The following is a 23,812-nucleotide window of genomic DNA, read 5'->3' as shown; positions in this document are numbered from 1 at the left end:
TGCAAATAATAATAATAATTTAATACTTTATTAAATTTGTATGCCACTTAATTCACAATGACTGGGTGACTGAGAAGAATCAAGCAAAAAAATTACAATACAATCAATAAAATAGAAAAAAATAGAGATAACATGACAAGCATAATGAAGAGAGGGGTCTCATTCTCACACACATTATTTGGTATCTGGAGGAAAATTTACTTTCTGACAATGAAAATGAACTCTAAAGACTTACAGTTGTTTTTGGCCAAATTTTTTGATTGGCTGGTCACCCTGGAACAAATCACATTTTTTCCTGATATCTGGAGACAAGTAAAAGGAATTTTCACCTAAAACACAAGGGGAAATGCATAAATATTTTCTCATTTTCCAAACATATTATAGGAATTTAAACCATATCTTTAATTACACATTCTAACACAGAATAAAATTTGCGGCATCACGTTTTGTCATGTGACGTATGATAACTTTTTCCCCATTCACTAACATGGATGTGGCCAGTGGGTGATGCATCTGGCCCGTGGGCCGCGAGTTTGACACCCCGTTCGAACATTTATTTAGATTTAGTAATTTTCTGTCAGCACAAGGAGTCAAGCCTACATGTGTAGAGTTCAGGTTTACTGCTTTATTATATTCTGCCTATTATACAGGAATTTCCCATCCTCAGCCTGGGAACAAATACATAAGCTCTGTGGAGCTCAAGGACCTGGGTGAGGAGGTTAGTTCTGGATCTGTTGCAGCCACATAAGAACTTGAGGCTAATTCAGCACTTGAGGCTTCACCCACCCCTATCCCTGCTTCCTGGCTTGGCGTTTCCCAATATTTTCTCTATTATTACTATAGAGAAAATACTAGTATACTAGTAGATTACATGAGTTCTCTTTTGGCATTAATCTAGCAAAAAATAGTGCTGTTTTTTGTTCTGTGGTTTCAAATTATATCCGTTTTATGTCTAGATACACAGCTGCATGGCATTTTTCTTACTATTTTTAAATGTAACTTGTTAATAATTTTTAAAGTGAAAAAAGAAAAGAGAGAGAGAGATTGAGCAAGCATGGGCCTTTTCTTTAGGTAGAATTAAAGGGTTTGCTATTTGTTTAAATAGGAAACAGGACACTTTGTATAAAAACACTGATATTTTTTCCCAAATTTAATATTTATAACAGAGGAACTAGAAATTAAGAGGCATCTAAGATGCATGCAAATTGTGTTTACTCAGAAGGATTAATGGTTCCAAATTTAATAGTAATCATTTTAATCAAATCAAAATCCAGGAATCCTTTCAGAGAAATCCATCTGATCCTGCAATTCTAGGATCAAAGCATCCAATTTGGCTGGCAAACTTTTTACTTAAATATGACTAATTAGATCTATGTAATCCTTTTAATCCAATCCAAACCTGCCATATTTTAGGCTCTGCTGTTTTGCTTGGGACTCACAGAGAATCAAAAAGCTATGGGGCTGCTTATTGCTCTAAAGCCCCACTCCCCATCTTTTAATTCATTTTAAACATTGAATGATAACTATCTTTGCCTCTTTTTAAACTTTATATATAGTTTTTATGGTTTAATATTTTATATTCCACCCAGACTCCCTCTGTGAGAGAACTGGATAGTTTCTAAGATGGATGGATGGATGGATGGATGGATGGATGGATGGATGGATGGATGGATGGATGGGCGGGCGGGCGGGAGGGCGGGCGGGCAGGCAGGCAGGCAGGCAGACACTGACTGAAGTACTCACTCAAATATATGGTTTTAGGTTTATTTTGCAACATTGTTCTTTGACTGTACAGTCTTGCACACTAAACTATAAAAGAAAGTTTTCCCTCCCAGATTCAGGTGCTCTTCGGTCTAACCCTTTTAACTCTCTACCTTTCACTAACATATTAAGCATCTACTTACTGTTGATGAAGGATGGCAACAGGCTTCCAAAACGTAGCAATGGTTCTTCATGAAGTTGTGATGCCTCATCAACATATTTGAAGAAGACATCATTAGGCTCACTTGCCAAGCTGTAGATGTTTGGAATATTAATATTCCTACCAATGCCAATAATGACAAAAAAATATCCTTTACATTTAGCTTCTACAATAACTTTCTGAAGGTGTTCAAGTTCTTCCTTTTCAATGCCTCCTGTCATCATCAAAACAATGACTTTGTGGTCTCTGGGATTTGGTGCACTCTCAAAAATATGCCTCATTGTATAGTCTACTGCAGTTGCCACAGCCCGTGTTCCATATAGTTGTGACATTTGGTTTTGAATGAAATCTGTTAATTTGTCCCTTGGGCCATAATCTGTCAGTGACAATTCAACTTTGACAGGAGATATGCTTGAGTTTGATTGAAACTCAAAGGGAGCATGTTGGACAATGGCAACCCTGGCATGGTGTTGAGATAACTTGGGATCAGAACTAGTTTCCAGTTGGTTTACAATATATGAAATGTAGCTCTTAATTTCTTTGAACTGCATTTGAGTGGTGCTCTCAGAGCTATCCAGGATGAATGCTATATCAATGTCAACATCTGTAGGCGCTGCCCGTCTGTCTCTGCCAAAGCTCCCACTCGGGATACCACAGCTGGGATCAGGATCACATACATCTAGACAAATAAATATATAATTATTACATAATTAATATTTGCAGTGCCCTTTTTTTTGTCCATCAGTTGGACAAAAACAGCAAGATATACAATCGTCAATTGTGCCAAAAAACCAAAGCATCTACCAAAAACCAAAGCATAATTGGCAGTAGCTTCAAATTATGCATTGAAAAATGCTTTATTTCTGGATTTGTTTAGAGTGATTATAAAACTCCTTGACTGGCCCATAAAAGTTTCCACCACAAAATTTTCCACTACAATGGGAACCATTGCATGTGGCAACTGAATGACTACATTATGAGAAAATTGTAGTATTGCTTTAACGAGGCTAATTATAGATTTAAATTTCATCTGGGTTTCATCACTACTAAAAGAACACCAGTGGTGAATGATCATGAGAACAGAAATGTAAAAACAAAATGTCCCTTGAACAGCACTATTAGAAACAGAGAAAGCATTAGTAACAGTAAAAAAACAAATACAATTGTTCACAAGATTCTTGAAGCCTGCTCAGACTGAACTGCTGGTTCCAGAATGGTTTCTGACCATGGCCTTATAAGGCATTCTGATCTAGTCCAAGGTTGAAAAGAAGGCAGGTCCACCCATGCAACACAGCCCTTACATGGCAGAGCTTAAAACAAACCAAAAAACCCTCTCAAATTTCCTTGGTTCCCTCTAATTTGTCAAAAATCTTCAAGCAGACTGCTTACAAATTGATTTTGTCATAGTACACAAATATCTCAAGTAAAAAAATATGTCACATATTTTACCTAGACAAATATGGCATGTGAACACTTTCCTAATAGTTGCAGCCAGTTGACCAGCGCCACCAGTAAATGCTAAAGCCTGTCCACCAGTGTTGTTTATCTAAAAACAAGAAGAGAAACATGCAGTCAATGGAATTCTGGAAACAATTTGTTAAATTGCTCAGAGTTTTTAAAATATTCAGTATCAAGAAAGGGGTTAGCTTTTCTTAATTCCACTTGAACATAGATACAGATCTCAGTACATTTTTGTAAATTGTTCTGTATATTTATCTTTTAGATTCAAAGCCTACCTTTCTGTATCATTGAGAGAAAGATTCAACATGAAAGTACAGTTGGCTATAAGGTCCAATTCAGATTTATCCAATGAACAGTTTGTCCATTCTTTATCTCCTACTTTACCTCCAGAATATCTGGGGGTAGGACTTACAACATGTGGGCCTAAACTTGAAAATGAAATCTCAACTGCATCTTCTTGGTTTATCCACCATCCATATTAACTTACTCACAAGAAATGTGATGTGAAAAACTAATAGTATATACCGTACTTAGTCACAAAACTCATGAAGGGGCTTTGAATTAAGTACAAACCCAACTAGTTTCTAAAACTATTGTGATCATAAAATGGAGAATGAATTATTATATTGTTATCTTGAGCTCTAGTAGAAGAGGTAAGAGAAAATGTGTGTGAGAGAGAGGGAGGGAGGGATGTCAACAATGACCTCTTAATCCTAGATCATGCATGAATTCTCAAATCCAATTAATGTGACTACACTATCAAATGAGCAAACTGTATAGGATGATTTTAATTGGGATACCATCCATCTCTGGGAAAGATTACTTATCTTGATGCTATTCAAATTAAGAAGCTATTTCAGAAAATTATTGTTCTATGTATATTTCTCATTATCTGAGAATTTTCCCTTTAATCCTTTTAAGGATACATTCAAAAATAATGGTTGCCACACATTATTCTAACAAAGAGGTTTTCTTATGTTTTAATTAATCTGAGTGCAAGACCATCTTTTTCAAAACAATGACATAATAACTGCCATCTCCTTAGTCTCTTCTTTCATCCACAGTATATACTGATTTGACAGCTTCAGCTGGAAAAGAAGCAGCCATACGCTATTAATGGACTTTATGGCTTATATCCAAACAACTGTTTACATGATCAGAAGCCAGATGCTCCTGCTTGGATAGACAGTCATTTCTGCCAACTTCCCCCATCCTCAGGGTATTCCCCACCACCACATGATATGCTTTTTCTTAAATCTTTAGTACTGTTTTATTATTATTATTATTATTATTATTATTATTATTATTATTATGTTAATATTTGGTGAGATTCACAGCCTTTGGGGCTGGTTGGTAGCTCAACAGCTCGAGTCCTAACCAAGGACCTAGGAACTGTTGTTGTTGTTATTATTATTATTACAAACAGATACAGGAGGAAGAACTAAGTCCCACTGAATGCATAGAATATCAAGTATACAATAGATCTCTGGAGTCAAATTATTATTTTGAACGTATGGAAACTAACAAACAAAAACAGAAACCTGCCACATTAATTGGCAAGCCCCCACTCCTTTCTGAAGACAGTCAATTTCCTATTGTGGATGGATTTAAGGGATCTTATGGGTGTCCACAGCATATGATTTTTAAAAAATCAAGATGTTGGTCACAACAGTACAGAGCTTCAATTGCACAACTGTGGTTGCCATCTTGATTTTTTTTATTTTACCATGCTCAGAAAAAACATGTGAGGGAAGTTTTGTAGGCATTTCTTGGGCAAAAAGAACTATATGCAAAAGCATCCACATTGACTGCTGCTTTTAAAACTTTGCCTGGCTACTGCTGATAAATCACAAAGCTTTCACACTGACAGATGTAAGTTTGATTCATTCATATATGAATTCTCTATGCAGCAGCATCTTTTCCCAGGATTAAATGGTTGTTGCTCACAGCTGTAGCACAATCTGGGGAAAAGCTGCATTTGGTTTAGGGAGTGGTCACAAGTGCTCTGCACATGGCTGCAAATACTCTGAAGCAACCTTTTCCTTTTCAAATCCAAAATATTGTATGCTCAGTGATCCAGGGACAGTAATCAATATAAAAAATAACAAAATTAAGCCATTTTGTTGAGCGCTCCTGAAAGACAGACGTGACTGACTGAATCCTATAACAATGATTGATTGATTGATTGATTGATTCCTGGAAAGATTATGCAAGGGGGAGAAAAACAAAAGGAAGCAAACCTGTAATGCATTGATAAGGACCCTGTCCTCTCTGTTTGTAAGGAATACAGGTACAACTCCAGAAATGTAGAGTCTTAGTACTGCTTCATTCAACTGTGGAGATGCTTTTGTGGGCCCATTGGTGAAGAACACAGCCACTTTCCTCATAAGGAAGCCACTACGTGCACGCTTGAAAGTATTCCTAGCCACAAATCCCATGGCTGTTTCTAAGCTACGTTGTTTGGATGTCTGAACAAATTGGAGGTCCTTGATTAGTTTTACCAACTCCTTCTTCTTTCTGGAGTCAGCAAAACGTATCTCAGTGGTAACTTCACTGTTGTATGTAACCAGTGCTACTCGGGCACCTCTGGGGCAGTTGCTTTCTGCAATTGTGATATTGTTAACAATTGACACTACTGTGTCCTTCATTCTGTTGAAAGTGTCTGCATTTCCACCAGCAGCAGTATCAAGAGCAAAGGCCAATTCAGTTGGATAAACAGGACATTCTTTTGGACCTGCAGAAACCGGGGACATTAAGAAGCAAGTATTATGAGAAAAAAGGTATTAGCCGTACAGCCCCCTTCCCCTCACTCCCAAAAAGGAAGAGACAGAGTTTACCAGTGAATAATTCAATGCTTGTCTTTCAAAGAAGTTGTGTATGTCGGTTTTTCATCTGACTGCATATATTGAGTAATTTAAAATGAACTTACCATAACAGCAAGCTGTGAATAATAACAGAAAGAAGGAAAAGAAAGAAATTACTTTATAATCTCTACCAAAAAGCCAACTACATCAAGACCAGAGGCAAAAGAAATAGACTTACGGCATTTATCTTTGATATTGCGTATAAGTGTACAGTGCTTTAAAGTAAAAGAGAGAGAGAGAGAGAGTGAAAAAAAGGTTTCCAGCATGAAGAAATACAAAAGATCTGATACGATAAATTAATGGTTGACTTACATCTCTAGACTCTCCTTTACTACCCATAAATCCCTGAAAGAAAGATTAAAAATGTAGATATAATTTACTGTGAATAAATTTAACTGCGCTTGTTTAAAATTGACTTGACAAGTTCAGACACTTAATTAATCATATGGGAGAACAAAGTCCAGAGATTGGGGGAGAAAGCCTTGTACGTGAGTTGCCAAGAGCACAAAAAGCCAGTCTTAGAGGCTGATTTTGTGCAGGCTGATCCAGAAGGAAGCCACTCATGGAAGAAGTAAAGCGTTCTTTCAAAATAACACTGTGCATTCAGTTTCAGCCAGTTTTACTATCACATCTCCTTGAATTAAGGGCTCTCCTGTACGTTTTTCTTAAAGTTTTTAAAAGTTTTTTTAATCTCTTTTATTTTACAGATTGGGATATCTTGCCATGTCTAGCAGATATAATGAATTCAGATAAAAACACAGAAACATGGAAAACTGATGGCAGAAAAAAAGCTTAAATGCAGAAGTTGAAGTGCTATTGCTATCTGTTCCTTATCGGTATGCATCTCAACACAGGGGAAGACAAAATCCTGCTGGTTTACTATATTAGATTTCTACTTTTAATGTACATTATATACATTGATACATTACATTTATCTACACTACAATAGATATCTACATCTACATTTCTATATAGCTGAAGCTCCCTGAGCAATTTTAAAAAGTATCCTACTTAACAAAATGTGGGAAACATATTGCAAAACCTGAAATATTTACAAAGTTTTTATCTCAGAATCCAAAGTGAAACTTCAAAATTTATAACTTTTGAATTTTCATAGCTGTACTTTCTTTTATTGTAACTCAGTAAAATGTATGTCTTTAGCTTTTGTATTGGTATCTGAACAGGTTCATGGCAGAATTCCCACATAAGCTAGCCACAATTAGTTCAGTAACAGTTATCAGTTCCTACAATTTTACTTAATCTATGTACAATCTAGAATACTTTTAAATGATGCAAGCAAGTCAAGAATGTGCAGTGTAAACATATTAAAGTCACATCTCAATTTTTGTGGTTGTTATGAGTTTACGTAAGAGAATGGATTTTAATTTAACTTTACAACATGTGAGTTTATTTGCAAATTATATGAAAAGAAAGGGCAAAGTATACTAGTAAGGTGTAGTTACTAAAGCAATAACCAGAATAATAAAAAACTTACAGGTGGTCCTGGATATCCACTCTCTCCTTTCTGACCACCTTGGCCAGGTTCCCCTGAACGTCCCTAAAAAGGGAAACTAGGCATTAGACTCAGATCATAAATATTTTTTCATATTATTCATCTCTGCTCTTTCAAATTAATTAAATATGTCCTCATTTGTTCAGGTTTCTGGATCTATTCCTAATATTACATTGAAGATTCCACTGCAGTATTCTCCATTGCTCTGACTCCATAGATTCTCCTCCTTTATCCCATATTCACTAGGTATCTAACGTACCCAACAGTTGTTACCATTACTTTAATCTTGAAGGTTTGTTTAAATTAGCAATCATTTATTTTTCACATCTCTTTTATTTGTTGTAATTCAGTCAGTCTTGTTGGATAAAAGGGATTTGGGTTATATATCATTGTGCTATTTTTAATCTTTCTTGTGGGTCATCTAGTTAAAAGCATATTATAAATAATAAAATTCATTTCTCTAATGATGTAAGATTAGAGGTGAACCAATAAGATTGCTTTTGAGGGAGGCAGCTACTAAAAACCCAAAACATTATATTTTTTTCCAACAGCTTGTCTTCAGAAATTGTGAGAGTTTCATCACTGGAGACTTTTAAGAAAAGACTGGACTGCCATCTATCAGAAATGGTGTAGGGTCTCCTGATTGGGCGGGGGGTTGGACTAGATGATCTACAAGGACCCTTCCAACTCTGTTAATCTATCTAGAATAATTTGGTAGTAGAGTGGAAGATATATAAAATGCACGGAGTGGTTGGGCTAGATGACCTACCAGGTCCCCCCCAACTCTGTTATTCTGTTATACATGTGTGTGTGTGTGTGTGTGTATACACACATATGTACGTACATATGTATAGACACACATTATCTAGTGAAAAGATAGGGCTTCCATCTGGTGAAAAGATAGGACTTCAATGAACATATGTGTGGATACAGGCAATGTAAAGCATCTTGTCCAGCCAATTACAAGTGAATGAAATCAATGCCTTCTAGCTCTCCAGATAGGGGGCCCTTCTAGTACTTACAATAAAGTAGCAATACCAACTCGGCAATGATATTTAAATAAGTACTATTATAAAAGATGAGAATAACCCATCTCCTATTACACTGCCAGGGTGATACAACTTTTACTTTGTTATCTTTCTTCTAATTAAGTACACAATAGCTCTGCCAGTAATAGTTACAAAATGACATTTAGAACAAAGAAAATCATTGAGGGGGGGAAGATGAGTCAAAGGATTAAATGGCATTACCCGTTCACCACTGCTTCCTTTGGGTCCAGGTTTACCATCATCACCGTGATCTCCAGGTACGCCCTAATCCAAAATGGGAAGCAGAGCATTTACTCTCTAATAAAGATCACATAGGAGTTTAAGTACTCTGCAAAGACTAGAAAGTGTTTTAAATACCCGTGATCCTGGGTATCCTGGGAAACCGGGTTGTCCCTGTGGAGAAAAGAAATTGAAGTCTTAGAATCACAAGAGTTGGCTTCCTCCCACCTCCCCTGATCTCTTTTCTAGTGATTCTGGGTATCAACAGAGGCACTACTGAAGATTTTGTTCTGCTGTAAAACCCAAATGATCAATATAACTCTTTGGAAGAATCACAATATAATAATAAAGCCTCCATGGGGATTCTGTGCAGTTAAATTCAGGGAATCACAAATCCCAAAAGTATGTTACTTTGACACTGAGGATGGCTCAAATCAGACCGCACTCCTTATAATGAAGTTTAATCTTTTCACCCAAACTCATTGTTCCAAATACTTAAAACTTTCTCACATGAGTATGTTTAAAAAGGTTTTTAAAAAACTACCTCTACTGGCATCAATTAATAATTATCCATAGAATTGAATTATGCAAATCAGGAAGGTTCAATGGAGAAGAAAACTTACTTATGAAGAGATAAAACCAGAAGGGCAGCTTGCAGACTACAGATTTTATATTTCATTTATTTTGCCTACTGAACAGGTATGGGGATGAGAAGGAAAGGCCAAGGAAAAGTAGATTTGAGACATGGACACAAAAAAGCTTGGAAGAAAATCAGAGATATTGTCAAAATTGGGTGTGGGAAGGTGGGTGTTGTTATCGCCAAGGAAGAACAAAAGAAAACAGGCAGTCTTGTCTTAGAAGGCAAGAGACCTTTGGTTTCCTTGCTGCAAATTCTGCTGTTGCCCATGCTGTATGGATTAAGGAAATTTCAGATGTTTTTATAAGTCTAAAAAATGATCCTAAACATACGGTTCTGCCTTTAGGTCCTTCCTTGCCAACTCCATCTCGTCCATCATCTCCCTACAAGATGCAAAGGCACAAATCAAAATAAGGAACAGTCCTGGGATCCTGAAAAGTCTCTTTGCACATTTGCTGTATCATAAAAGGCATTACATTCTAAACAATTTAATACTAAGAATGTTCTTTCAACTACAGGAGTGGATGGAACCCTCTGAAATGGCTTGTAAGCCATCTGGACTGACCTGCAGGGAACAGACAAGGTTTCTAATCAAGAAACATGTGGACAATATTCTCAATGTTTAACAAGAAAATGTTGATTATCCCTGGAATCTGTTATACTTGATCTTTGAATACTGAGTAATACTGGTTCCTAGTAACACTCACCATTTCTCCTCGGGGGCCAGGAGGACCAATGGGCCCCTTTGGACCAGGCTCACCAGCTTCACCCTGAAATATTTATTTGAATGTATCATGTAATATATACACACAGTGCTTAGAGAATAATAGTATTAGCAATAGAAATAGCAATTAGACTTATATACCATTTCATAGTGCTTTACACTCCTCTATAAGTGGTTTAAAAAGTCAGCATATTACCTCCAACAATGTCAATGTTATACTAATATTAAAAAAATCTTAACAACCAAATATAAAGTAACAGTAGTCCAGGGAGTAAGCATTATCAGAGTCCCGAAGGAGTAGCAATAAAGCACTTCCTCAAAGTCAATAGTGGAGGACCTCAAGGGGAAAGCTATTCCACAAATGGGGAGCCACTGAGTAAGCCTGTCACTGGACTCCCCTTCTCCTGACAGGCCACAGGGTGAATCCAAAGGAATAATTCTTGGATTAAGCACAGGGGATGGACAAGTTCTGGTCAGAGAAGATGGTTCTACAGGTAACAGGGCCTTGAGCCACTCAAAAGTTTTAAGGCATTGCAGTCAAACGCCTACTGGGAGCCAATATGGTAACTGCAGCAAAGGTGTTACCTTGGTAAGGCAAATTTCACCTGTCAGCAAGCAAGCTATCACATTTTGCACCCACTGTAATCTCTGGGTAGTCTTCAATGGCAGCCCAAATAATGTGTGTACTACAGTAATTTAACTTTAATGAGGTACTGTCACCAAAGCTTCCCATTCACAGAGGAAACATAAGTTGTGCACCAGCTGAAGCTGCTCCTTCAAGTATATCTCTGAGTTTAGGAGAACTTCCAAGTTGCTAAAATAGGACTGATAAAGAATCCAGTATTTTTTGAGTAAATGTCAACCATTAAACTTGTGTTTTCCCATGCACTTTTAAAATTAAACAAGATACAATATGCTTTTCAACATTCCAATGAGAAAGCTTAATGATATTGTGATCTCAAATTAAATATTTAAAGATTTTAACAATATTCTTAGTTTCTATAGACATATTTTTGAGAGCCAGCTTGATGTAGTGGTTACGACTGGAAAGATATATATGAGGTAGTGAAAAAAAGATTTATTTTAACTGCCACCATTTCTGTTATTTAACTAATAATTATTAGAGCTATTTAAAAAACTGACCTTTTTACCAAGAGGACCAGACCTACCACGTTCCCCAACACCTCCAGCTGGACCACCAGCACCCTACAGAAACAAGAAATTATAGGATGGACATATTAGTAACTGAAAAATGGATGAAAATAATTATTAAAGAAGGGAAAACTCCTTAAACATACAAAGAAACAAGCCTTGCTATGAAAAAATCAATGTGGATTCTGCAAAGGTGACTCTTGCCTCATCAGCCTTCTAAAGTTTTCTGAGATTCCCACAATGGAATCTCACAATGGAGCCTGTGAATGGAAACAAGCCTGTATAGATTTCTATAAAATTTCAAAAAAGCTTTGACAAAGCCATTTAACAAAAACTCTTCAGTAAACTTTTTTTCATGAGATAAAGGTAAACTTGTCCTTTTATGTATTATTGAATGATTAAAAATGACATGCAAAATTTGGAAATGAACAGGCATTTTTATCATTGCAGAAAATAAAAAGGAAGGTCTTTCATAAATGATTCTGGCTTGGGATGCCAAACTGTTAAGGTAGTGAGAATCAAATGAGATGTTAAAGATTTCAAAGTAACTTGTTAAATATGTGAATTGTTAAGCTTATAGCAAATTAAATTAAATTCAAACTAGGCAACAAAACTCTAGCTTCATGTCCACAATTATGAGATCTGCCTGTAAGTAACCATAAAAAGGACCTTGAATACATAATAGGTAGCTCAAGAGGTTGACTCAACGTGCAGCTGCCATGAAAAAGGCAAGCTCCACGAGAGTCGACAGGAAGTTTTTCAGCTGGACAAACGTGGGGGGTGTGGGCTCTCAAGAGCCTCACATGAATCCTGTCTGACAAACCAACTTTGAGGTCCATTTGGACTAGAACCCCCCCTTGGAGTGGGGGCATAGAGGACAGCATCTCATGAGACCCAGGGGGAGGCAACAGATCCCTCGCAGGTTGGAGATTTGTCTTCTGAATCGGAGTCGGGGTGACAGCCTATAAATATGGGTGACAAGATGCCGAACTTCTTGTCAAATCAAAAGGAACAGGAGGGTTCGGAAGAGATGAACGGCTGGTAAGATAATTTATCTAACCCACAGCCATAAATCAAACCTGGAAAAGGCAAAGAAATCTTAAGAACATAAATAAAATTGATGGTCTTTCCAAAAAGAAAGAAAGAAAGAAAGAAAGAAAGAAAGAAAGAAAGAAAGAAAGAAAGAAAGAAAGAAAGAAAGGGAAAATGGAGGGTTGAAACACCAGCCCCCCCCCCCAAAGTTATTTATTTGAAACAATTTTGGGCAGAAAAGAGAAAGCAGAGAAATGACAAACCCACTCAAATATAAACTTTAAACTTTTGGATTTGAAAAAGAAACCAAACATTTTGAAAGATTTATTCTGTTTGAACTTTTTCCAATTAATAAATCTTAACTCCAAAAGAAAAAAAGAAGCACTTCTTCTTCCTGATAACTGATAACCTAACTTTGACTGTGCAGGAAGTTTTAATTAACCAACTGCCATAAATCAGAACTTTGAAAAGTAGCAGGCAAAAAGGATACCCGAATCTCGCTGATCGCAAGCCTGTTTCAAGTGATATATTGTGAGCAGCTACAAGAGACCGGGCCGGGTAAGGGAAAGAATAACAACATAATAATAATGGAATCCAAACTGGGAAATACAAAGGTATTTTTTGCTTTGTTTTATTTTCTTCTTCCCCTTTCTTTTTTTCACTCAGCAAAAGAGTAAGATGGCCCCAGCTTCTCTTCCGGTTTGAATTTAAGGTGGTCTAGTGGTGATGTGGACATTAAGGTAGAACAAAAGACTAAGATGGCCACCATCATTTCCCCCCACAGCTATTGAAGCAGACAAACTTAAGGTGGAACAGAACTCTGAAACAAGAACTGCATAACTGTATAATTAACTGTAACTTTGGAAATGAACATCATGGAAAACTGGGAATTTGAAGAACAATGTGGAATTTTAAAGATTATACATAATGTCAACTTGTAAAGCATTTCCATGACTACTATCAAGTTGACATAGAAAAAGGGAGAAAAGGGAGGAGAATTCCATGCATTCCTTTGTCCAGAGTCAGGTCTCATATTCCTACAGTTGGTGTGTGAAATGTCCATGTTCATAGCCTGCCGCAGCACCTTGTTCATGGATGTGATTTATGACACAGACAGAAGGGAGGGGATACAAGTATAAAGTTCAGATGCCATTAAGCGGGAATCACTTTCAGCTGCACAGAAGAATATGCCAAAATGTTGATCCTAATAAATGACTGGATTTCTTTTGAACTTTGTCTCAAGGCTCGTAAATTAATTAGGTCATATTTTGGAAACTTCACAGAGAGCCGAAACTGACTTTTAAAATCTATCAAGATTTCTGGGTTTCCTGAATCCTGGGTTCTCCAAGCACTCCCCCAATATTTGGGGCAACCATGGTTGGAGAGAGAGATGGATTGCAGCTGGAGGTATGCAGCTAGCTTCAGACATCAAAGCTCCAGACAGCCAAACTGTGATGCCTTTCCCAATGGTAGAAGCAAGAAAGGATGAGTACTGGTGGAAATTAGCCCCCAAGGCGGGTGAAGTTGAGTTCCCTTACCCTAGTCCCCAGATAAAGGGAAGAGTCTCAAGCAAGCTGGCAAGGGTGGACTGGAGTTGGGACTAGGCACAAGCTAGGCTCCCAAAGCCCCCAGATGGAATCCCTGGAGAGTGCAATAGAAAAAGAGAGGGAGGATTTTGACCAGACCACCCTTGCTGATGAGGGGCCATCATGCCACTCAAAAGAGAAGGGAGGGATATCTGATCCTGTTGAGGGGAGGAGATGCAGACTGGAGCACAGCCCCCTCCTCCACCCAATAGAAGGAGAAGGAGATGAAACTGATTTTCACTTAATGGCTTCTGAAATTTACTCCTGTATCCTCTCTCTTTTGTCTGTGTCATAGATCACATCCACCAACAAGGTGCTGTGGCAGGCTATGAACATGCACATTTCACATGCCAGCTGTAGGAATATGAGACCTGACTCTGGCCAAAGGTATGCATAGAATTCTCCTCCCTTTTCTCCCTTTTTCTATGTCAACTTGATAGTAGTCATGGGAACGATTTACAAGTTGACACATAAATCAGTAAAATCAGTAAAATCAAGCCTAATTAGAATTTTGAATCCAGAGAAGCAGATAGCTAGAGAAGAACTCAAAGAAGAAGGGGGGTGACACATTGAAGGGGCAGAAGCGGAGACAAATAGAAAGCAGACAAAAGACTCCTTTGGTCCCAGCAATGGTGTAGGGAAAATTGTGAAATGGGGAGGTGTCCCAAAAAAAGAGAAAAGAAAGCTGACAAAAGTGGTCGTGGAGACTGTTAGTGGTATAAGGAAAATTGAAGCAGGAGAGTATCCCCCAACAAAGAGGAATATAAATTATTCCTTTGGTCACCTGGGGAAATTTGAAGGGAGTGGATGTGTTAAAATAAAGAAAAGGGAGAAGACAGGAACAGAGAAGTGGGACAAAAGACTTACCAGGAAAAAAACAGATAATTAGAAACTACTATATTGGAAAATATAAAGTTAAGATAAGGGCTTTATTCCTAAATATGATAATAAAATGGAGTTGCTATATGCTTGAACATGATAATGGAAAGATAACTAAATAAAAGTTATAATATATGGAATATGGATGAATATGAAACTGATATGGGGAGCTTGTAAAGCAGAGGTTTGAGATTTACCTTTTTAACATGATAATTAAATTGACTTGCATGAATATGACAATAGAAGGACAACTAAGCATGGGTCAAAATCTATGTAACATGGACATATATAGAACTGTTAAGATGATGAACAAAGTGAGAGATTTAGCGCTTGTTACTTTATATAATACATTAAGGGAAGTGTAATGAACATTGAACAGTGAAAATTGTCAGACATAACTAAGGGTAATCTAATTCAAGTTATAGAAAAATGGAGAGGGAATATGAAATATACCTACAATGGGAAACTATTGTGATAAAAAGAAAGAATCACAAATTGGGGACATGCAAGGATGTATAACTATATAAAGATAATGATGAGAATAGCTGGGAATTGTAACCAGGTCTACAGCTCGACCAAAATTAGGTTGGGGAGGGGGGTGGTTTAAAAGCACAATGACTATATATATATATATATATATATATATATATATATATATATATATATATATATATATATATATATATATATATATATATATATATATATATATATATGTGTGTGTGTTTTTATTTGTGCTGATAAATAAATAAAGGAAGACTAGTATAGATCTATTTCAAGCTATTTAGCTCTCATCAGCTAGCCATATCCTTACTGGGATTCGATATGGCTAGCTGATGAGAGCTAAATAGCTTGAAATAGATCTATACTAGTCTTCCTTTATTTATTTATCAGCACAAATAAAAACACAAATATAACAAAGGCAACAGTAAAAATATTGGGTTTCTGTCTGGATGGACTCTTGTGACGAGCCTAATGACAGAGAGTGGAAGTGTGACCTTCCTCCCACACTTGGGCATACCAGGGGTTGTGACTTTAAGTATATATATATGTATATATATATATATATATATATATATATATATATATATATATATATATATATATATATATATATATATATATATAATATAATATATATGTTTTTTTTATTTGTGCTGATAAATAAATAAAGGGAGACTTATATATATATAAGTATATAGCTGCAATATATATATATATATATAGTATATATATAGTATATATATAGTATATATATAGTGTATATATGTGTATATATGTGTGTGTGTATGTGTATGTATATATATATATATATATATATATATATATACATACATACATACATACATACATACATACATACATACATACACTATATATATATAGTATAGTATATATATATACTTTTCTGTTATATCCCTTTTTTTACTAAAAAGAGGAGAAAAATTAAATATGCATGTTGAAAAAGAATTATAAATACCATCAACATAAAAGGGAACTTGCTCAGAAGCTGAAATACACCAAGTAAATGAGATGAAGAATGGGAAGTAGAGGAGAAAGGTAAGGGAAGAAGAGAGGGGTAGGAGAGAGGGCAGGAGGGGGAGAGGAGGAGAAAATGAGGAATGGTAAGGGGAGGGAGGAGAAGGAGAGAGGAAGGGGAGGTTGAGAAGGGAAGGATGACAGAGGGAAGAAAGGAGGTAGGGAGGGGGAGGAGAGAGGGAGAAGAAAGTGATGGATAAAGTACAAATGTGGTGTATGGAGAACAGAAGAGCCAATAATTGGTTTTTGGGAGTTGTTGGTAAGATGAATTAATGTAAACATTTAATAATGCAATATGATGTTGATTATGTAATAGTATACATGTGATTATATGTTATAAAAATGGTAAAATAAAAAAAACTTTAATCGAAAAGAAAAGAAGAATAAGGCAAGCTCCATACAAGAGATAATCAAGAAAGAGACTGAAAATAAAACTGCCAATATCGTAACGCTCTTATACAAATGCATGATGCATTCTCATCTGGAATTACTGTATACAGTTCCTATTGTCACATATAATCTTATTCATTATTTATTCAATGTCTATAGGCTGCCCATCTGAGTCAACGACTCCAGGCAGCTTACAATTCAAAAAGATATCAAAACACTAAAAACATTTAAAACAACAAAAACATTACAATAAATATACACAGCAGCCAAGATACTTGGTCAGTTAACAATACAGCCAGGGAACAGGGCCCTTGATACATTCAGTACCCCAAGCTTGGGAACATAGCCAGGTTTTCAGGCCCTTACAAAGGCTAACAAAATTGGAGGCATTCTAATCTCCGAAGGCAGGATGTTCCATAGAGCAGGAGCCACTGTGGGAAAAGTCTGCAGCTGAAATAATACAGCTGGAAAGGATATATAGTGTCAGTAAAATTGTCAGGGTGTCCAACACATTTCTGAAAAAGGCCTGAAAATTTGCAACTCTTTGGCTTAGAAAACAGTCGACCATGACAAGACATGATCAAAGTCTATGAAATTCCACATGGTATAGTGAAAGTGCAGTAGGAGGTCTTCTCCCTCTTGCTAATCACGAACTCCAGGAGTCCTCCAATGAATGGAAATTCACAATAGGACCTTGGTAAAGGAAGTAGTTGATTACCCAGGGTTATTTTATTATTATAAGATTCTTGGCAAAAGCAAGGCAATGGCTGTTAATTTGATGGCTTTAAAAGAGGATTGGAGGAAATTTTGTTACTTCTGGCATGGGGAGAGGAGGACCAAATGCTGGTCCTTGTTATTGCTTACCTGCAGAGCAAATTCTCTTAAAACCTCACAGAAAAAAAAACCACTGGGCCATTTGGGGCTGATCTAATTTTATAAGTGATCAAGATGCCCGGGGCTGTGGCCTAATGTTCTGTTTTACCAGGAAAGATGCCTGATAACCTCACAGCCACAAAAGCCTTTGCAGATACTGTTTTTTGTTGTGCTTCCTGGGGTGATCATAGTAAAATAGGACATAAAGTGAGATTTGGACATTAAGAGTGAACATACTGGGTCAGATCAGAACAAGTCAATAAATTACACTGGCTGAGAAGAAGATGCCTGCAGGCAAGTATTGTGGGAATTGTAGACCGACTCGGTTGAGAGTGGAAGAGGGGGCCCGATCACACCCCTAAGCCCGGGATAGCGTCCTTTCCTAACGGAACCGGCGTATCCTAATGAGGCTCTAGAATTGTGTGGGTGGTTAAGCCACTGCAGTTCCTGTTAGTGACTGTAAGTCTCCGGGACCTCAGGTCAGTGGCATTGTCTTAGATTAGAACATGAGTGGTGGAGGAGGTGTTCCTCAGACACCTCTTCAATGCATGTTGAGAAATGTTAAGAAAGGTTTTTAGTGGAGATTATGGAGACCCTAAGGTCAATCCAGGAGACTTAAAAAAATTCTGTGAAAATGCTGGTCCAAGAGGTTTGAGTCCTCTATACCTGACTGGATTACTGTAACGCACTCTACATGGGGCTGCCCTTGAAGAGTGTTCGAAGACTTCAGTTAGTCCAGAATGCAGCCGCGCGAGTGATAGTGGGTGTATGTTACACCTATCCTCCGTGAGCTGCACTGGCTTCCCATTGGTCTCCGGACACGTTTCAAGGTGCTAGTTGTTACTTTTAAAGCCCTACATGGTTTAGGACCTGGCTACCTGAGAGACCGCCTCCTGCCATTTACCTCTCAGAGACCTATAAGATCATACAGACTAGGCCTCCTCCGGATTCCGTCTGCTGGTCAATGTTGGCTGGCGACTCCCCGGGGGAGGGCCTTCCCTGTAGCGGCTCCGGCCCTATGGAACAATCTACCCGTGGAGATCCGGACCCTTACTACTCTTCCGGCCTTCCGCAAAGCGATTAAGACCTGGCTGTTCCGGCAGGCCTGGGGCTGTTGATTTTTCAAGCCCCATTCTGAGCTATGAATGTTGTGAAATTTTAATGTCTGTTTTTTAATTTTTATATGTTCCCCCTTCCTGCTTTTATCTGTAAGCCGCCCTGAGTCTCTCAAGAGTGGGCGGCATACAAATCCTAATAAACAAACACTAAACACTACACACTAAACACTAAACACTAAACACTAAACACTAAACACTAAACACTAAACACTAAACACTAAACACTAAACACTAAACACTAAACACTAAACACTAAAAAGGAGTTTGAAGTGGAGTAATTATGGGCAGAAAATATTCCTCCAGAACATGCAGGTCACCATACACCATTAGTCATTCAAGTAAAGCCTCTGGCAGTGCCTATTCGTCTCTGTTAGAGAAATGATCCTCACCCCACTGCACAAGCAATTCAAGACCATATTACCAAATACTTAAGAGCAGGCAATAAAAAGGTAAAACTGTCTGAATGGGAGATCCACACTAGAAACCTGGTCGAATGCAAACAACGTGAACAAACATCTTGATCTTTAAAAATATGCCAGCCCTTGCTGGGAGATCCAAAAAAATTAGAAAAGAGAAGACACTGAACACACCAGAACAAAGAAGAAGAAGAAGAAAAGACTTGTAAGGTGTGTAGTCCTGGGTGGACAGGATACAACACTCTTAGAAAAAAACTCTGAGATATAGTCAGTTAGCAGGATGGGTAACAAGCCTCAAGGAGGAAAGAAAAAAAAAAAGAAAAAAGAAAAAAGAAAAAAAAAGAAAAGAAAAGGAGAGTCTCAACTAAACATTTAGTTCCTGTGTTGTTTTAACTTGTGTGTTTGTCTTTGTTGATGTGTTTAAGTGTTTTTTTAGTTTTTGTTTTACAAAAAAGAAAAGAGAGGGAGTCTCTGACATCAGTGCCCTCCACCTGTGTATCTTTGACATGAAATGGATGATACTGAACAAGTAGGAGACCCAGGGAGACAAAAGGTTGAATCAGATATTGATTAGAAAGAACAAACGGTCCCATTAGGTGGGGCCAGGAGGAAGAAAACCAAAAGGTTACCCAAGGGACAGATCAAGTGGACCACAAACCTGGTCCAAGGGAGCAGTTGAGACAAAAACTCAAATTGCCCCTAAGGGAATTTTATTGCCAGGAGTTGAAGGGGAGCTACATAAGGTGTGGAATATATGATCCATTCTCAATGGCTGATTTATATAATTAAAAAAAAATCAAATTCCTTCTTATAGAGAAAATCCAGATGAGATGCGTGTCCTTTTTGCATCCATTTTTCTGAACTCACTAGTCTACTTGGGCAGACATACAAAGTCTGATGGAAATTTTATTAACCCCACAGGAAAGAAAGCTGGTGAAGGGATCATGCAAAGGATCAGGATTGGACATTTTTAAATATCGGCGGAGGGACGACGCGGCAGCCAGGGTTCAACAACAACTAACTTTATTCTAAGACGACAGCGATTCGAACGACAGAACTCGCGCCAAAGGTATTTATACTAACTTTTAACCAATCACCGGCCGGGGACTAGACAGCAACGGCTGACGTCAGTCCCTCGGCCAATCAACGGTAACTTACGGCCGGCAACACCCTCTGGGGCTTTCATCCAATCAGAAGAGCCAGAGGGTGTTGCTGGCATCATGAATATTTAGTGAATACTTAACACCCCTTCCCCCCAGTTCTGCGCATGCCCGAAACGGAGCATGCGTAGTCCTTAAGGTATGCTGGGCGGCGCCGGACCCGCCCAGATCTTCTCATTGCAGGGGTAGTCGTCGGCGGAGGAGGACCTCCTCGTGGTAGCTCCTCCCCGAAGGGAGTGGAGCTCCGAGGCACGCCCTTTTGAAAAGGCCCAGGAGGCGGGCTCAACAGCAAAGGTAGGCTTGGCCGTGGGGGCGCGTCACCAGGTGTCGGAGGAACCTTCTGGGAAGTGTTCCCAGGTTTGTGGTTGCATGTCCGAAAGTTCACTATGTCGGGTTGAGATGTAAGTTCGGCGTCCATGCAGGTGGCGCTTGGGTAGGCAGGGCCTGGTGTGGCGAAGGCCCTTGTTTGCGGTCTCTCGGCTTGAGTGCATTGTGGTACGCACAGGTGGGGGCCTGGAGAAGCGAAGGCTCTTGTGTGCGGTCCCTCGGCTTGAGTATGTTGTGGTTGGCACAGGTTGAGGCCTGGACTGGCGAAGGCTTCACAGGGCAACCCCGGTATTGCGGTGTTGTCAATCGGGGTTTCGTGGCCACCAGCCTGCGACGGGAGACGCCTCCTTAACTGATCCAGGTGGCGTCTCCATTGGGATCCGTCAGCCAATTGGATCCTAAAAGAACATGGGCCTGTCAGGGCAACGATAGAACCTGGCACCCATCTCGGCTCCCCCGCAAAAGACCGGGCCCATACTGAATCCCCTAACCTAAAGGAACGGGAAGGGATAACCCCCAGATTGCTCGGCTGATCCCCTGAATAGAGCGGGTGAAGCCTATCCAGGGGAGTCCGCAGGCGCCTACCCATCAAGAGCTCCGCGGGGCTTTTGTTGGTAGCTGGGCAGGGGGTGGAATGTTGGCTTAGCAGGTAAGCCGCCACCCTCGCCTGCCAGTCGCCCCGGTCCATGCGGCCCAGCGCCTCCTTCGCTGAGCGGACCGCCCGCTCCGCCCGGCCATTGCTGGCCGGGTGGTACGGGGCTATGGGCGCATGCCGGATCCCTTGCTCGGCCAAGAATTCCTGGAAAGTGGTGGATGTAAACTGGGGCCCGTTGTCCGAGGCCACCACGTCCGGCAACCCATGGGTTGCGAACAATTTCCGTAAAGCCCTAACCGTACTCTCGGCTGTGGTAGAGCCCATGATGACCAGCTCCACCCACCGGGAGTAGGCATCCACCACAACCAGGAAGTTCTGGCCGTGGAAGGGACCAGCAAAATCGATGTGGAGGCGAGACCATGGGCCTCTCGGAGCCTCCCACTCACGAGCAGGCCCGGCAGGGGGATTGGGTCTGGATAGTTGACAAGTCGTGCAGCGGCCTACATAGGCCGCAATCTCTGTGTCCAGCAAGGGCCACCAGACATAGCTACGGGCCAATGCCTTCATCCGCGCTATGCCCGGGTGGTCCTTGTGGAGCAGATCCAGAACTAGTGGCCGAAGCGCAGCGGGGATCAGCACCCGATCCCCCCAGACGAGACACCCCCCGTGGAGGGAGATCTCCGCCTGGCGATTTTTAAAGGGCCGAAAGCCCTCTGCCACTTTGTCCGTTGGCCATCCCCTCAAAACCCAGGAGGCGACCTGGGAGAGGATCGGATCGGCCTTAGTGTGGGCCGCCACGTCTGCGGCGGAGATTGGGAAACCGGAGGAGGCAATGGAGAGGACGGAGAGGGCTGGGACGGGGGCGGTGTCCGTCTCCGGTAGTGGGCAACGGCTGAGGGCATCGGCATGCCCCAGCTGTTTGCCCGGACGGTAGAGCAACGTATAAGAATACGCTGCGAGGAACTCCGTCCAGCGAGTCATACGGGGAGATAGAATGGCAGGGGTCGGCTTGTCGCCCGCCAAAAGCCCAAGGAGTGGCTTATGGTCGGTGACAAGAGTAAAGTGCCAACCGTAGAGGTAGTCGTGGAACCTCTTAATCCCGGACACTGCAGCCAGAGCCTCCTTGTCGATCTGACTGTAGTTACGCTCCGCCGAGGAGAGTGTCCGGGAATAAAAGGCCACAGGGGCCTCTGAGCCATTCGGGAGGACATGGCTCAGGACCGCCCCTACACCAAAAGGGGAGGCGTCACACGCCAACGTCAGAGGCATCCCATCATGATACTGAATTAGGACTGCCGCTGACGTCAGCGTCTCTTTGACAGCCGCGAACGCATGCGCTTCGCGGCTGCCCCAGCGCCAGGCCGCGGATCGGTCGAGCAACCGATGCAGCGGCTCGGCTAGTGACGCCTTGTGAGGAATAAAGGGGGCGTAGAAATTGAGCAGCCCTAGGAACGCCTGTAGCTCCGCCCTGGAGGTGGGAGCCGGGGCGTTCCTAATGGCGGCTATTTTTGACGGTGTAGGGTGAATGCCTTGGGCGTCTATTAAGAAGCCCAAGAATTCTACCCTAGGGACAGCAAATGAGCATTTGCTGCTCTTCAATTTCAATCCCGCGCCCCTGAAACGACTGAGGACCTTCCGTAATATGTCGATGAGTTCTGAGCGGCTGGTTGCAGCGATCAGAACATCATCGAAATATGGTACTACCCCCGGTAGCCCATGGAGCAGACGCTCCATGAGGCTCTGGAAGATCCCCGGGGCAACGGACACGCCGAATTGCAGGCGGCGACAACGGAAAGCCCCACGATGGGTGACGATGGTCTGGGCAGCCGCCGCATCGTCATCCACCGGGAGCTGTTGATAGGCCTGCGCCATATCCAGTTTGGCAAATATGCAACCCTGCCCCAAGGAGTGGAGCAGGTGTTGCACAACAGGGACTGGATAGGGGTTTGCCTGAAGGGCCAAGTTGATCGTCGACTTGTAGTCGGCGCAGATTCTCACCGAGCCATCCGGCTTGACCGGGAGGACTATGGGGGTCTCCCATGGAGCATGATCTACTGGCTCGATGACACCCTGCGCCAAGAGTTTGTCAAGTTCGGCGTCAACCTTGGCCCTCAAGGCAAAGGGCACCCTGCGGGCTTTCAGCCTAATGGGAGCAATCTGGGGATCTAAACTAAGGGAGATGGGGGTTCCCTTGTAGCACCCGAGCTGACCATCAAAAATGTCAGAGAACTCCTTTAGGACGTCCTCAATTGAAGAGGAAACCACCCGGTGCACCCCCCCAATGGATAACCCCAGTGCTGGGAACCAGTCAAGGCCGAGAAGGGCCGGCAGGGCGTTTTTTACAATAATGATAGGCA

General features: G+C 40.5%; 1 protein-coding gene across 4 annotated transcripts in view; it reads right to left on the bottom strand.

Annotated features, from left to right (window-relative positions):
• Nucleotides 1-23,812, bottom strand: part of COL6A3 (collagen type VI alpha 3 chain) — a 136,795-nt gene that overhangs the window by 25,876 nt on the left and 87,107 nt on the right. For all 4 annotated transcript variants that reach the window (XM_032212903.1, XM_032212900.1, XM_032212901.1 and 1 more), the window contains 13 exons: nt 11,532-11,594; nt 10,372-10,434; nt 9,997-10,047; nt 9,166-9,201; nt 9,010-9,072; nt 7,742-7,804; nt 6,559-6,591; nt 6,425-6,461; nt 6,312-6,323; nt 5,623-6,116; nt 3,371-3,467; nt 1,905-2,600; nt 236-329 (listed from right to left, as the gene is read on the bottom strand). In XM_032212903.1, coding sequence (XP_032068794.1) covers nt 236-329; nt 1,905-2,600; nt 3,371-3,467; nt 5,623-6,116; nt 6,312-6,323; nt 6,425-6,461; nt 6,559-6,591; nt 7,742-7,804; nt 9,010-9,072; nt 9,166-9,201; nt 9,997-10,047; nt 10,372-10,434; nt 11,532-11,594 — 1,802 coding nt within the window. The remainder of the gene's footprint in view (nt 1-235; nt 330-1,904; nt 2,601-3,370; nt 3,468-5,622; nt 6,117-6,311; nt 6,324-6,424; nt 6,462-6,558; nt 6,592-7,741; nt 7,805-9,009; nt 9,073-9,165; nt 9,202-9,996; nt 10,048-10,371; nt 10,435-11,531; nt 11,595-23,812) is intronic.

The sequence above is a fragment of the Thamnophis elegans genome, chromosome 3 (assembly GCF_009769535.1).
Source record: "Thamnophis elegans isolate rThaEle1 chromosome 3, rThaEle1.pri, whole genome shotgun sequence".
In the NCBI taxonomy this organism is placed as follows: Eukaryota; Metazoa; Chordata; class Lepidosauria; order Squamata; family Colubridae; genus Thamnophis; species Thamnophis elegans.
The sequence above is the reverse complement of the archived record's forward strand: the minus strand, read 5'-3'. Positions and strand labels throughout refer to the sequence as shown.